Source organism: Falco naumanni, chromosome 13, assembly GCF_017639655.2.
Source record: "Falco naumanni isolate bFalNau1 chromosome 13, bFalNau1.pat, whole genome shotgun sequence".
NCBI classification, from domain to species: Eukaryota; Metazoa; Chordata; class Aves; order Falconiformes; family Falconidae; genus Falco; species Falco naumanni.
Window position 1 is genome coordinate 30,168,402 of NC_054066.1, and position 14,078 is coordinate 30,182,479.

A 14,078-nucleotide genomic window follows, 5' to 3' on the forward strand; every position below is an offset into this window, starting at 1 on the left:
CGCGCTGCCCGAGGGGCTGACCCGCCCGCCCCTCTGCCGGCCGCCTGGGACACCGACGCTGCCGGCGGGGGCGCAGAGGCACTCCCCGCGCCGCCGCGCCGCCCGCCCGCTCCGGCAGAGCGGCGCCGCGCCCGGAGAGCCGCCTGGCCGGCTCCGAAGGGCACGTCCTCGGCGGCGGCCTGCGCCGGGGCCGGCCTCGACGACTGCCTGCCCCCGGGGCCGCCCGCGCCCGCTGCCGAGTGGAAAATGAACCCCGCTCCCGCGCCTCCGCCGCCGGGGCAGCAGGTGATCCACGTCACGCAGGACCTGGACACGGAGCTGGAGGCGCTTTTCAACGCGGTGATGAACCCCAAGCCCAGCTCCTGGAGGAAGAAGATCCTGCCCGAGTCCTTCTTCAAGGAGCCGGACTCGGGCTCGCACTCGCGGCAGTCGAGCACGGACTCGGGCGGCCCCCCGCCGCGGCCCCCCGCCGCGCAGCACGTCCGCTCCCACTCCTCGCCCGCCTCGCTCGTGGGCTCGGTCGCGGCGCAGCAGCACGCGCACCTCCGCCAGCGCTCCTACGACGTGACGGACGAGCTGCCGCTGCCGCTCGGCTGGGAGATGGCGCTCACGCACACGGGACAGCGGTACTTCCTCAAGTGAGTGCGGCGGCGCTGGGGAGCGCGGCTGGAGCGGCTGCGCTCGGCGGTGGCCGCGGCCCCGGGGCGAGCGGGCGCGGGGTCTTGGGCCGGAGGGCGGTTGCCGCGGCCTGGGCCGCGCCGGGGAGGGCTGTCGGCCAAGCGTCGCGCCGGGCGGCCACGGCTGGCGTAGAGGAGCGCGGGGTTGGTGGCCGGGCCGGCCGCGAGCTGCGCCGTGAGGCGAGGGCGACGGGGAGCCCGGGGCGGGCGGCAGCGCCGTGAGGCGAGGGCGCCGACGCGCTCCAAGCTTGCGGTGGCTGTCAGAGCCCGGGGAGGGAACTCACCGCCTCACCGGCGGGCTGGGGCAGACGAGCGGGGCGCGGCGGCCGGCCGGCGAGGGCCGCAGGGCTGCTTCCAGAATCGGGGGTAGAAGCCCTGCCTGTCGGCTTGTTTCCCTCTTGGCCACACGTCCGAGAAACTAACTTTTAAAAAGTAAGTTTAATAGCAGTCGTTCCAGGGCGTTTTCTACACTGAGGGAAAATAGGACGCTGTGTGTCTCGCAACCCGTTGGAAGCAAAATAGGCCGTGGATGGGGGGGAAATGTGTAACCCGGGCCGCCGGCTCTCCGATGTTCCTGTCGTAGGCGCCTTTTCCCAGCCGGGCCGTGCTGCTGCAGTACAAGTGGTGTGGGTTATATTTATAGCATCCATATCTTCAGGGACTTGGGAGTAGGCTTCCTTATTTTGGTGACAGGTTTTTGAGGAGTATGGTAACATAACTGCCTATCCCTTCTAGTCAATGATTTTGGTCAGGGTGTTTTATTTATGACATTCAGAATTTGATTCAAAGCAGTTTAATAAGCCTGAAAATAGGTGATAATTGTAACATGTGGTAAGGCCACAGTGCCTTATTTTGGTAGGTTCTGTATCTCTGCTCCAGGTTCATTGCAAATCAAGTGGCACTATTAGCCCGGTAGATACACGGTGGCAGAATGTTTATGAATGAAAGAAAACATTTATTGATGAAGCATCTGCCTAAGGATATTGAGGAAGTTAAACTGCTAGGGCTACAGGAGATCATTTACTTGTGTACCCCACAGCCTTCTCAGTCAAAGAGCAGTGTCTCGAGTTCATACTCTGTGTGCGTGTGTGTGTACTCAGCTATGATAAATGGCATATAGACAATGCATGAAGGGAAAGATAGAGGATGTTAGCTGTTTAGAAAAACTAATAAATGCATAATTTCCACGATTCTACAATGACTTCTTTGCATTGTGTCTTTGGAATCTACAAAGGAGTAATCAAGAGCCCAGCCTTTGAATTACTCAGCACATGGGTGTTCTGCCTGTTGTCACACTCTGAGCTACTAGGAAAGCACGAAAACATGTTTTGGTTTTTTTTTGCCATTCTGTATGTTACTGTATCAGTTTATAATGCTGAGTGGACATGTACCAGAGTCCAAACTGAGGAGTTTTTCATTAATTTGATTTATCACTTGAATGAGAAGATTTTGTTGCTCTGCACTTCTCATGTGTGTTTCTCAGTAGAACAGGGCAGAGAAGAAGCAGCTGACTAGTAGGAGCACAGTAAGAGATAATTTTAAAATAAATACTTTACACAAATTCTTGCTAGGGCTCGGCCAGCAGGTGCTTTCAGATAGCTCTGGCTAAAAATTGCGTAATGTAATCTTTGTCTGCTGTTTGGGTTTTGAGTAATACCAAAATGAGCTCATGTGGTTTCACCTTCCTGTCACACATATCTGACACAGAGGCAGAGTTTTCCAAGTTGATGGAATCTTGTTACTTAGGCAAAAAAATGCCACTCCTTTATTGAAAAGAAGCATGGATAAACCCCCAAAGTGACATCAGTGTTTTTCCAAATCCTGTCAACAGTAGTAGTCTGATTATCAACATCCTTTTTTAATATAAAATGAATTTTTCACTATGTAATTTGTTACCTATGTTAGTCCTTATTTTATTTCCCCAGTTCTATTTATCCAACAGAACTTTTCTCAATTCTGTGAAAAATAATTGGAATAATGTATTTTTCTATATCTATAGCGTATTTCTTTACACCTCGATGCTTTGGGGAGTAACAGCTATAAAATGATCACATGTAAAATATTGCAATTCATAAGTGTTGTAATGCTTTTCAGATGAAAATAGAATTGTCTGCAGAAATTTTAAGGGCACTTACGGAAGCAGCATTTAAAACTATGTGCAATAATAAATAATAGGGTTCAAGTCAGATGATACACTTGAAAATCACTATTTGGCTAAACCAGGCTTACAAGCTTACATTTTCCTGTATTTGAGGCAAAAAAAACCCCACCCCACCCCCCTCCCTTCCCCTTCCAGCTTAATGAGAAATACTTGTTTATAGTTATTAGCAAAAAAAACCCCAAGAAATTGAGAAGCAAATTAAGAGTAAATAGCCAAATGGGGTCCTGTTAAAGCCTTTATTATCTCTTGAAGTTTGCAATACAATTTGTTGTATTTAAACATATTGTCAAGAATTATTAAGCAAAAGTAGTGGTGCAGTTTCAGTGAACAGTGAGCTAACCTTGTTGACAGGGAACCAGCTATAACTTGAAGCAGTCGCACTCCCTGCATGTCAGTTCCTGCAGAAATTTTCTGGCTGTGACTGGAAGAAACACAAGTACCCTTGGGGACCACTCCACCCTGTAATTAAATACCAAACTGCAGAAGTGGGGGATGGAAAACAGACTAACTAATGAACACAACAGCAGTGTTATCTGAAGCATTTTTCTGTGTGTGCGTGTGTGGAAAAAAATTTAAGTGTGATTTATTTCTGATAAAAAGGGTTTCTGGAGAGACAGGCAATCTGCTTTGCGTAGCTCTTATGTAGGTGAGTGGGAATATCAGTTGTGTATTGATCCACATGCTGAGCTGTGTACACATGTTCTGTAAGAAGAATTTTTCAAGTACTACTTTCCACTGATTTGTTTTTAGGTGGTACAGCCTCATATTTCAAATGAAGACTAAGGTTTTAATGTTTTCTCAGTATGTGTACGGTGCTGCTTGGTCAGACTCTTTGATTTAATTCCAGAAGGTAAACTGAATATAGAGAGTTTGGGGTTTGCATGGAACAGATTTGTGAGACTGTTGCCTCTGTTATCTTTATCACACTGGTTTTTAAAGCGTTACAGTGAACATTTGCCATACCAGCACATATTTGCCAGTAAATCCTGCTCAAGGGGAAAGGCGGCAAATTGCTTTCGATATTTGATTTACTCAACATGTTCAAATTTTTTCCTACTGGTTCCTGTTGGTGGAGAAGCTTGATCTAGGACATGATCAGTTTTATATTGCTAAGCATGTTCAGCAGGACAACAGGAGAAGAAAAGCAATGTAAATACTGTGAATAAACTTTTTCTGAGAATGGCAAAACAAATAATACTAATACAGTTGAGGTACTCAAATGACTTCCAAATATAGCCTTTCCCTGAAAGCCATTTGTGTTAATTCTATAGTGATTGTTATTATATTGATGTTGTGCTTGGTGCTGTACAATGTTAATAACAGAGATACTTTTCTGCCTCAGGCATGTAGTTACACAACTAGGGATGGGGAGGAGGTGGACAATGCATGAGAAAGTTACTCTGTCCTGATAAAAATGTGGAAAATACACCTTTTGCAGTATTCCTCAGTTATGACTGCAGTTACTCATGAACATGATGCATGTCCTCTAAGGTGGGGCTTACATTGATGTAGCTTTCTTTGGCCCTTGTGGAAAAACGGTGCAAAGCAAGAGGCCGAGCATCCTTGCTGGTTTTGGTGTCATGTGTTAGAAAGAGACATTTAAGGAAGCGTATAGCTTTTGGAAGCATTTAATCCACACCTGAAGGGATTTGTTTTGTTCCCTGTCTCTGGTGGTTGTTCATGTGGGACTTAAGTGCCTGAACTGCTCCCCTCACCAGTGTCCCTTTATGAAAAATAAGTTATAATGTGAGAAACAGTACTGAGATGTGTAATTATGATGATTTTTCTCTGGAATTAGTGAGTGTATTAAATAGTTCCAAACATAGGGAAACTGTGATATAATGCCAAAATTTAATCGATTGGAGTTCAACTATAACTCACCTTTGTAACTCTTCCTAGAGATGCTTGGGATGTTCTGAGGTTGGAATTTACACATCAGGGCTAAATTTGCAAGCTGTGATTGACAGCATTAGGGGTCTGTCTGGTTGCTGCTTTAATTGGAGTCTAGTTCAAATGCTGTTTTAATGATGATGTTGTAAATCCAGAGAACTTCCTTAACTTTTGTGCAAATGAGAGTTGGTTTTTTTATCTTCCTAGTTTCTGGAGTCAACATGATGTGAATGGTGTAATTTTATCTTCTTGATTCTGAGATTGTGCCAGATCTCTTTTGGGCAAAACTTGACTGATTGGGCTTTGTCTGAGGGACCTGTAGTGTAATCAAGTAGGTGAGGGGGTCTGCATGTGAACTTCCGAGACATATGCAGTTAGGTAATTTAATTCCTGCAAATAAAAATATTTTATTTGTAGGAAAAAAAATAGGAAGAATAATTTTAGGATTGGAAGTAAATTGTTATATTTCCTTGATTTCTGTAACCTCTGGTAATATGTACAAGTAAGAAAAAAAATGGAATTTCGAAGTTGTCTCTCCAAACAGAGAGTTAGTTCAGTTTGCTAGTTAGTTTATTGCCAGTATCCGGCCTTGATAGAATTTTTGTGTATTTGTGGACAGAATTAAGAATCTCAGAAACTGACCTTATATGTTGCTCAGTTATTTCAGTACAAAAACTTGGTCTAAATTTGTGATAAGGGGGTTATCTATATAAACTTGATTATGGTCCCAAAATTCGGTGTGAGTTATAGTAGCAACAATAGAATTTATAATCACAAGAGTCTTTAATAAGTTTTATTAAAGAACTGTCGATACTGAAGGTTACTTTTGGGACATACTAATAAAAGGCACAGACACTAGGTTATCTATATTCTTGCGGTTATGTACTTTGTAGGCTGTTCTGCTTTGTTGCATGCCTATGACTGTGGTCGGAACTTGCATTTCAGTCACCACAGCTTTATAAGTTTCTCAGTTTATTATGTAGGTACAGAATGCCAACCGTATTTCAGATACATCTGTATAAGCTTAATTTAATTACTGTATTTGACAAATATATTCAATAAACAACAAACTTTGTAATGTAATGCTAATTCTTTCATAATAATCTGCATACAAAGTTAAAATATTTTTTTTTTTTTTAATACTACATGCAGGAAATGCTGTTTCCTGGTAGTTTTGGGGTACCTTTGATTTATAATAATGTTTTCTTATCAATATGTCCTAATAAATAATGAGCAAGTTCTCATGATTGTATTTAGCTTGATATAAACATGTAACTTGATAGGAATGTTCAGACAGAGCAAACAATGAAGTTCATGTAATAACTGGAAAGCCTACACTGATTGTTTTTGAAGATGTTTGTTAATTTTGTATTTTAGATGGCTTTTCTGCAAGTGCAATTAAACAGAGTATATGTACTGCCTAAGAAGATTACATATGGTTAGCTTTTAAGTACAGCTGTGCCATTTTCCCATTTATTTATTTTTATTTCTTTTGCTGATTGTAAAGGTTTAATAGATTAACTTCCCTATTTAGTACTACATTAGAAGTAGTGAATTGAACTACAACCAGATGTTAATGGTCTCCACTGTCGCGGGGGGAGGGAGGGGAATTTGACTATAGTAATGTTATTTCTTTGTGCTTCTGTCAATGCAAAGGAGTACATGGAAGTAAAATAATGAGAAATAAAAGGCAATTAAAATGGAATGCAAAATGAATGGACAATAAATGTGATCACACTTGGATAGGTTTCAGTACTGTAAGTTACAAAGTTGATAGTGAAAGAGATGTAATTATTTTTTTCCCTTACAGTGGATTGTCTGGCTGAACTGTTTCGTGGGTTAAAATTTATGTCTTTGAAGTTCAGTTGCTTTTAATTGACAATACTTGCTAACCTATTTTTCAGGAGAAGTGGGACAGAACCATTTTTATTTTTTGGTGTTGCTGATTAAGCCAAAATTAATGGTTTGTATATGAAAAAGGTTTTACCTATATTCTATGTTGTGTGTCCTTAACTTAGTAAGGACTTATAATCATGTCTTTGGTAAAACTTACACAGCTTTGAATATAGACAACATCTTCATTCATAGCAGAATGGAGCTTATGAAGTGCTGTATGCTTTTAATTTTCACTGACTTTCTACTGAATTTGGTGAACTGAATGTCCTTCCATTTAACAGGAGGTTTCAAGCTCTGTCATACAACATCTGATCCCGTGATCAAATTTTTAATTGGAAAACTTGTCTCAGGACATTATATGTGCCATACGTGTTAGATTATCTGTTCTTTGTGTTTCTCTGTAGCTTACATTTTAATAGTTGTTAGACTATGATAATTATTTATCCACTTTGTATTTCTTAATATGGAAGTTAAGAGCAAGTTTATGCATTCATTTTCTGAACAATAGTTTACAAATAACATCTTCAGATTGATTTCCATAGAATCATGGAATGGTTTAGATCAGAAGAAGCCTTTAAAGCCCATCTAGTTGAACCCCCCAGCTGTGGGCAGGAACACCTTCCACTCAAGCAGATTGCCTGGAGCCCCATCCAGCCTGGCCTGGAACACTTCCGAGGATGGGACATCTACAACCTGGGCAACCTGTTCCAGTGTTCTAAAACTTCATGCTTTGAAACTAAATGCTGAAATACTAGGTGGCCTAGTAGTTTATGGAAAGAGCTTTGTCATTGAATACACTGATTTTTAAAAATCAGAATGTCAGAAATATTTTTAATTTAGCATTATAATGGACCGCATTTTGGTTCATGGGTTTAAAATTTTGGTTTTGGATTAACACACCTATTTTTAGAAGTAACTGCATTTGTTGCCAAGGGCACTTGAATGTGTTAAGCATGCAGATTTACTTAAAACAGCAGCAGCCTTGTAGGAGAAATCCAGTGATATGTTAAAACCTATTTCTAGGGTCTTTGGATGGTCCTGTTCAGGGCTGGGTCACATCTTACTGACTGAGTGGTGTCTATATTGGATCTTGACTGAAGAGAGCAGAATGTGGTGTTTTGTTATTGTATTGTAGACTGATGCTGCAGGCACAAGAGGGATTGTGCCTATTGACACTGGGTGTAAATGAGCTGTTTAACGAGGGCTGCTTTGAGTGCTAGCAGTAAGATCTGTCAGGCTTAAGCTTACAATTTACAGTGATTGAAACAAAGTTATTCATAAGTTTATTTAACTTTGTGGAAATTAAGGTTTTTCCTCCCATTGACAATTGTAAATATTTGGAATAGATTACTTCAAAATCAGACCGATTCACTGGAGGAGATTTTAGCCTGGATAGACAAGGAACTTTTAACATAAATTTGTAAAGCGTAGCTGAAAGGAAAAATAAAGATAATTTCTGAGTTGATGGTAGAGTCCCTCTTAAAAATCCATCAAGGGTCTATGAGCTACTTTTTTTCTTCTGGATTTGTAGTAGGAATGGCTACAGAGTTTCTGTTGAAACATATTAATTAGTCATTTTCTGGTCCAAGACGGTGTCTTTTCAAGATCAACAGACTGTTTTCTCAGAATCTAAAATCATGTCATCTGTGGTCCTTAATAAAATTTGGGGCTTAATATGGTGCTTAAAATGTGGTGCTTATTAAAATCTGAGGATGAAAGCTGATCTGGAACAAAACTGCTTTGAGGACACATTTGATTTACAGGATGTGATCCAGTTCCCTCTCTCATTGGATTTTCTGAGTTAGGATACAAGCTACGTTTTTTACTTACATGTGAAGTATCAGTGAAGAAAGCTTTTAAGCAAGACTACGCTTGACCCTAGAAGTGTTACCAGGAAGGATTTCCTTCGAGAAAATACATAAGAAACTTAATATAGAGGGCTGTCTGGACACAAAAATTGCACTACGTTTAGGTGTATGTGCTTATAAATGGTTTAAGGAAATCAATGACAATGCTGTTATAGGCACTACTGTGTGATATAAAATGTGATATATTGGACTGATGTACACTTCTAAGCTAGTAAATGATTAATGTGCATGCAGAATTGCATTGGTTTAATGAAATCTGTCTGCAGTTAATACTTTAGTCATAGTGTTAAATCTAAAGTTCAGGAGTATTTGTGCATTAATGGATGATAACCGTTGTGCATCCATCTCATGGTATGAACTGAAAATACAATTGCTTTATGCATTAATCATTACAAAAGAGTATCAGTTAGCATATTTTTTAGAAGGTTTTGTATAGAATAGATACAGGCATTACGAATGCTACCATGAAAACCGGATAGTTTTTTCTGGAACCATCTGAAAGGGTATTTGCTTTACTAATGGTTTGGGTTGCTCAAAGAAAGAAAAATGAACGTAGCTTTATTTTTGTAATTTTTGTGAGCTGCTGTAGTCAACATCTAAAAGATGGTCTGCCTGACCATCTTCACTCCATAATTGGTAAATGACATTATGCAGAGCTATCTGCTCCTTAAATTGGTGAATGTGTCCAACTTTGAACAGGTTTGACAATGTAGGATCTGTAAAATCTGACCTTTCCAGATTTTTTCCAGATTTTTACTATCTGCTCATTAATCACGTTGGAAGAGTCAGTGGCCAGGCTTTGATTTGTTTCCTGTTGGGGTGCTTGGGATGAAGTTGAAAATTGTTTTTACCCATAATTCCATCTCTGTTATTAAGGAGGTTATTACAGGACAAGAGCTTCTTTGTAACAGCATGTTTAGTGCTCTGGGGTCTAGCGTGACTAGCAGATACAAATTGTATGGAAGCAATTAAATCCAAAGGAAATGTCATGTGGACTGAATTTCAACATACAAACTTGTGGCATTTCCCCCCTTCATTTTAGTGAGAGCAAGAGAGAAGTGGGTGGGGTGTGGGTGGTTTTTTTTTTTTAGTTTGGGATTTTTTTGACGTTGATTAAATCAAAGCCCATTAGAGTGAATGCTAATGCCTGTGACTGTTGCATGAACTCTTCAAGAATGTAGAACTTGGGAACGTTGGCGCTGTACTGCAGTATTCCTTACTTATGAGTATTTTTAAGGCACATGTGACTGAAGCTACAGTGAAGAGACAGATACATACTTGCTTAGAGAACTGAACAGAATGTATTGTGTTGAAACTGAAATAATGAGTGTCACTACAGATCACTACAATATAAGGGGAGGTGTGAAGGAGGCGATAATCGACCTTGCACTTATGACCATGGGGCTAATAGCATGCATGTAGGCAGTTACAGTGTAAGCACAGCAGTAGTAGAGCTTGTAGGTCCAGACACAGCTTTTCTTGCAGGAACTTGTTTCTCAGCCCATACTGTAACAACGTCTGCTGGACCCTCACTATTTTCTTGGTCAGAATGCTCCTTTTTGTTCATTGGGTGTGTATCTGTCCCTAATCCTTTTTGGGTTCAATATTCTGACAGTCTTTCAGGCTTGTGAATGGAAGGACACTTCCATGGTACATTTGAGTTTTTCCCTGTACCACAAGTAATCGTTTTTTTTCTGCCTGTGATCGGTTTTCCTAATCTGTCTACTGTTGGTGGTTTTATTAAATGTTTTATGTTCTTATTTTTCAATGACTGATTGGTGAGAAATAACGTAAGCATCACAAAATGAAGTAAGTCTTCCGTCAAGAAATTCCTAAAGGTTGTATTGAAGTGTATTGTGTTTCTGAAAGCAAAAATTGTATTTGGACTGAGTCTGAAATTCAATGTGGGTTTTGGTTTTTGTGTTCGTTTTTTGTTGTTTTTTTTTTTTTTTTTTTTTTAAGAAGCTCTCAAAACTTCTTGATTGACATGTTTTTCTTAGGCTTCACCTTCACTGTGAAGCCCCTAAATACAGCAGCATCAGAGAAGGAAGTATGAGTCATTAGGAAGCAGACCTAGGTTGAAGGAAACAGTAGTGCGGTTCCTGTTGTGCTGCAGTGTGACTCTTAGGATATTGTGTAATCTCTGTGCCTTCATTTGTGGTATGTAGAACTGGAAGAATATGTTTTCCCACTTTCTAGTAGCTCACGTGAAATAGTGTGTTAAAGATTGAGATACTAGCACAAAACTCAGAAAGGGCATACACATTAAGAACTAATGTCTGTTCTTGTCCATGAAAAGCTTCTGTGTAATGAAGCACATAGCATACAGGAATAAACACTAAATATTTGCTAGGTGGAAGTTGCAATGTTAAGCTTACCTCCTTTTCACTGTTAGTATTCTATGTGGTTACAAAGATTGCGTTCCCATGGGGTGGCTCAGACTTTAACCACCAGAATATTGTAGTGAAGTCATTGGTGATTCTTGACTGTTCCACCAGCAGCAGTTCAAAACTGCTGGAGAGCAGCACTAAAGAGCAGGTTGCTCTTTAATACCCTTATCCTGCAGGCTTGTTTACAAAATGTATCTACAGCAACACCCCAAACACAATTTGAAAAACAACATTTTTCATAGGAGCAGACTTCACAGATGTAAGAGGACACCTTGCCCAGCTGGAGTTTGTTAGATTTACAGACCATATTTTCAAAGATCTCTTTGCCTCATAAATTGTTTGCTGGATGTGACTTTGGAGTCTCCTTTTTTAAAAAGCAAGAAAGAAAAAGAACAAACTTTTATGTCATTTGTTTGCCTAAGCAGCCTTTTGTACACATTAAGGTAGAAATGTGAATGTTGTTTTCAGAATTTTCTCAAAATACAGTGTTTTCGAAAGCTTCAGGAGTAAAAGTAATTACCACTTGAGAGAGGCTTTGGATTATTTGCTTAATTAGACAGTTTGGAGAAAAGTAGCTTTTCTAATGTTAACATCCATTCTGTGTGATTTCCACACCCCCCCCCCCCCCCCCCCCTAGCGATGTGGGAAATTACACTGTGTGGATGCACTTCTTTGCAGCCTGTTGCCAGTGCTGTTATTCACCGAGGTTAGATATCTGGGGACTCAGACAAAGCAGACTTTGCATCAGTAAATAACTACAGCCTGCACCGTGTGGTCATCACTGTACAGCTTTGTGGGGACTGTAGTAAAAGGTCAACATTTTTGGGCTTACAAGAGCACAGCTTAGTGTGGGAGTTCTTCACAAAAGGTGGTTTTTATTTCACATTTGCTTTTGACACTACATTTTCTTAGTCATGTTTGCAATTTTATTCATTCTACTGCATATATTTAAACAAATGTGAATGCTCTTGCTTTGAGAGGTTAGGAAATATATTATTTTTTTTTACAATGTGTATGGCTTAATTATGTAGGCGCATGTCAAAAAAGAGGATTTGATGTGATGTGAAAATTGTGGACCAGATTTTAATGTGGAATAAATGTGTGTATATGTAATCTATAACTCTTCTAACTGACATGGCAGCCTTGCTAGCAGGAGGGGTATAGTGGTGCTGCAAGTGATTCTCACCATCCCTTCATACTGCAGAGGATACACCTACTATAATTTTTTGATAGCTATTCCTTTAAATGAAGTTTTTCCCAGTCATGGGATGATCATTTTACAGATGCTGCCACCACTTTCTCTCAGCCCTGACATCACCCAAATGGTAGATCATAATTTTAGATAAAAGTAATTTTTATTAGAGGTAGCAGAGGGTTCTGCTTCTTTATTCACATTCAATATTTGGCATTTTGATTTTTATGTACTACTGGAAGGCTTTATGGCAGTGGTGAATCAATGAAATTATGCCACTGCAAGTGAGTGGACAAGGTAAAATTGAATAGGGTGAAAGACTTCTAGTTAGACTATTTAAAATTACTGAAAGTGGGACATTAAATGGTTGGTATTTAGGAGAAATTTAGTGCTGAATCTTTAGCAAAAGCTTAGACAAGTCGGTAAAAGTATGTATATGGTAAAAGATACTTTGTCAAAGCTAAGAAAGATCCTGGCTTGAGATTTGTGACATTCTCAGGATTAAAAACCCATCCTTTCAAAATTCTGCCAGACTTGAAAGCAGAGAAGTGTTGAATTGGTCAGGCAGTAGCTGAAGATCACAGCACGCAATGGTGCTCAGCGTGCAGTCATGTTGTAGAGATGCTTCTGACTGCAGTGTAAAAGTTCAGCTACCTGTTTCTGTCTCTCGGGTCCCACAATGGCAAAGGTCTGGTCGGTTGGGCAGCCTGGCTGCCTGTGCCCTGTATGCAGGGGTCCCAGAATGAGAGGGCACAGTGCTGTGCAGGTGCCTCAGCTGATGGTGGCAGTGGGGCCTGTGTCAGGACTCTTCTGGTGTGTTGCAGTTTGTGCTTGGACAGTAAGAGTCAGTGAGAATATGTCTTTCAATGGAAGTTCAGTTGAAAGAATTCCATCTCTCATCTTCCCAAACAGAAAAGAGAGTCCCAGAACTTGAAATTTGGAATCAATGGGTTTGTTATTCTCTTGTGTTCTTACCCAAGAAGGTCTGTACGACTCATGCCTCAAACCAAGCAGTTCCTGAATGACATGGAAAACACTAGTGACTCAGTTGTGGGATTGTGTTCAAACAGTTCCCTTCTGCACTCTGAACGGAATGCTTTGCCTCTTAGTAGTAGCCAGTGACTGGATTTGCATTTTGGTCCCCTCTCCAAGTAGGGAGAAGACAGCATGAAAGTCAGAAATGCCCCTAGAGAAATTGCATTCCTCATTATAGTCTTTTGGTTCCCTAACAAAAGGCTGACATGATCTAGGATGGGAGACGCCACCCACAATGCATTTTATGCATTGCTTTGTCACTGGCTTGCAGGAAGTTTCTTTTGCAATCTGTGGCATCTTCTGTCTGTGTAAATGGTTTATCAGTTTTACAGATCATGTGGAAATTTTTCTCCATTAGCTACAGAGGATTTATAAGTGTATTTCTTATCTTTCTTTTTAACAGTCCGAATATCGTTCCAAACTTTTATTTAAATTTCTTACTATCTGATATTGCCAGTATTCCTTACTTATCCAAGTGAGGCTCCCAACATCCTAACATGGATGGTTTTCTAATTTAGATTGTTCTTAATGTTCTGAGAGGTGTCAAACTCTCCATACCTTCTGTAGGCAAATTTGTTTTAAATGCTTAACACTTACCAAGATAAGGCAGAAGTTTACTTTTCAGGGGTTTTCCCTTTGGAATTTCTGTTTTTAGTAGTGAAAGTAATGATTATTTTTTCCTGTAGACAGTTGAAGTAAGTGGATCTGTGTACTGACGTGTTCCGTGTTCCGTAGCTGTCCCAGTGTGGAGCCCTCTTAGCTAGGACTTTCACCAGATGTGCTTGGCTTTTGATGTTAATTAAAATAATCCTGTTGATGTGATGAGTAAGCTGATACTGTTCACTGATGTGTCCCTTTGTCCCACACAGCCACAGCATATTGGTAGGTAACTCCTTTTCAACAATGACTAGAATGCAGGGCTTTCTCCCCCGCCCCCCCCACTGGATTCTATCTTGTTATGAGAAAAAA

General features: G+C 40.7%; 1 protein-coding gene across 1 annotated transcript in view; it reads left to right on the top strand.

Moving 5' to 3' along the window:
- The first annotated feature begins 228 nt into the window (after positions 1–228).
- The window catches only part of WWTR1 (WW domain containing transcription regulator 1), a 77,214-nt gene continuing 63,364 nt past the window's right edge, over positions 229–14,078 (top strand). The window contains exon 1 of the mRNA XM_040612786.1: positions 229–638. Coding sequence (XP_040468720.1) covers positions 247–638 — 392 coding nt within the window. The 5' untranslated portion in view covers positions 229–246. The remainder of the gene's footprint in view (positions 639–14,078) is intronic.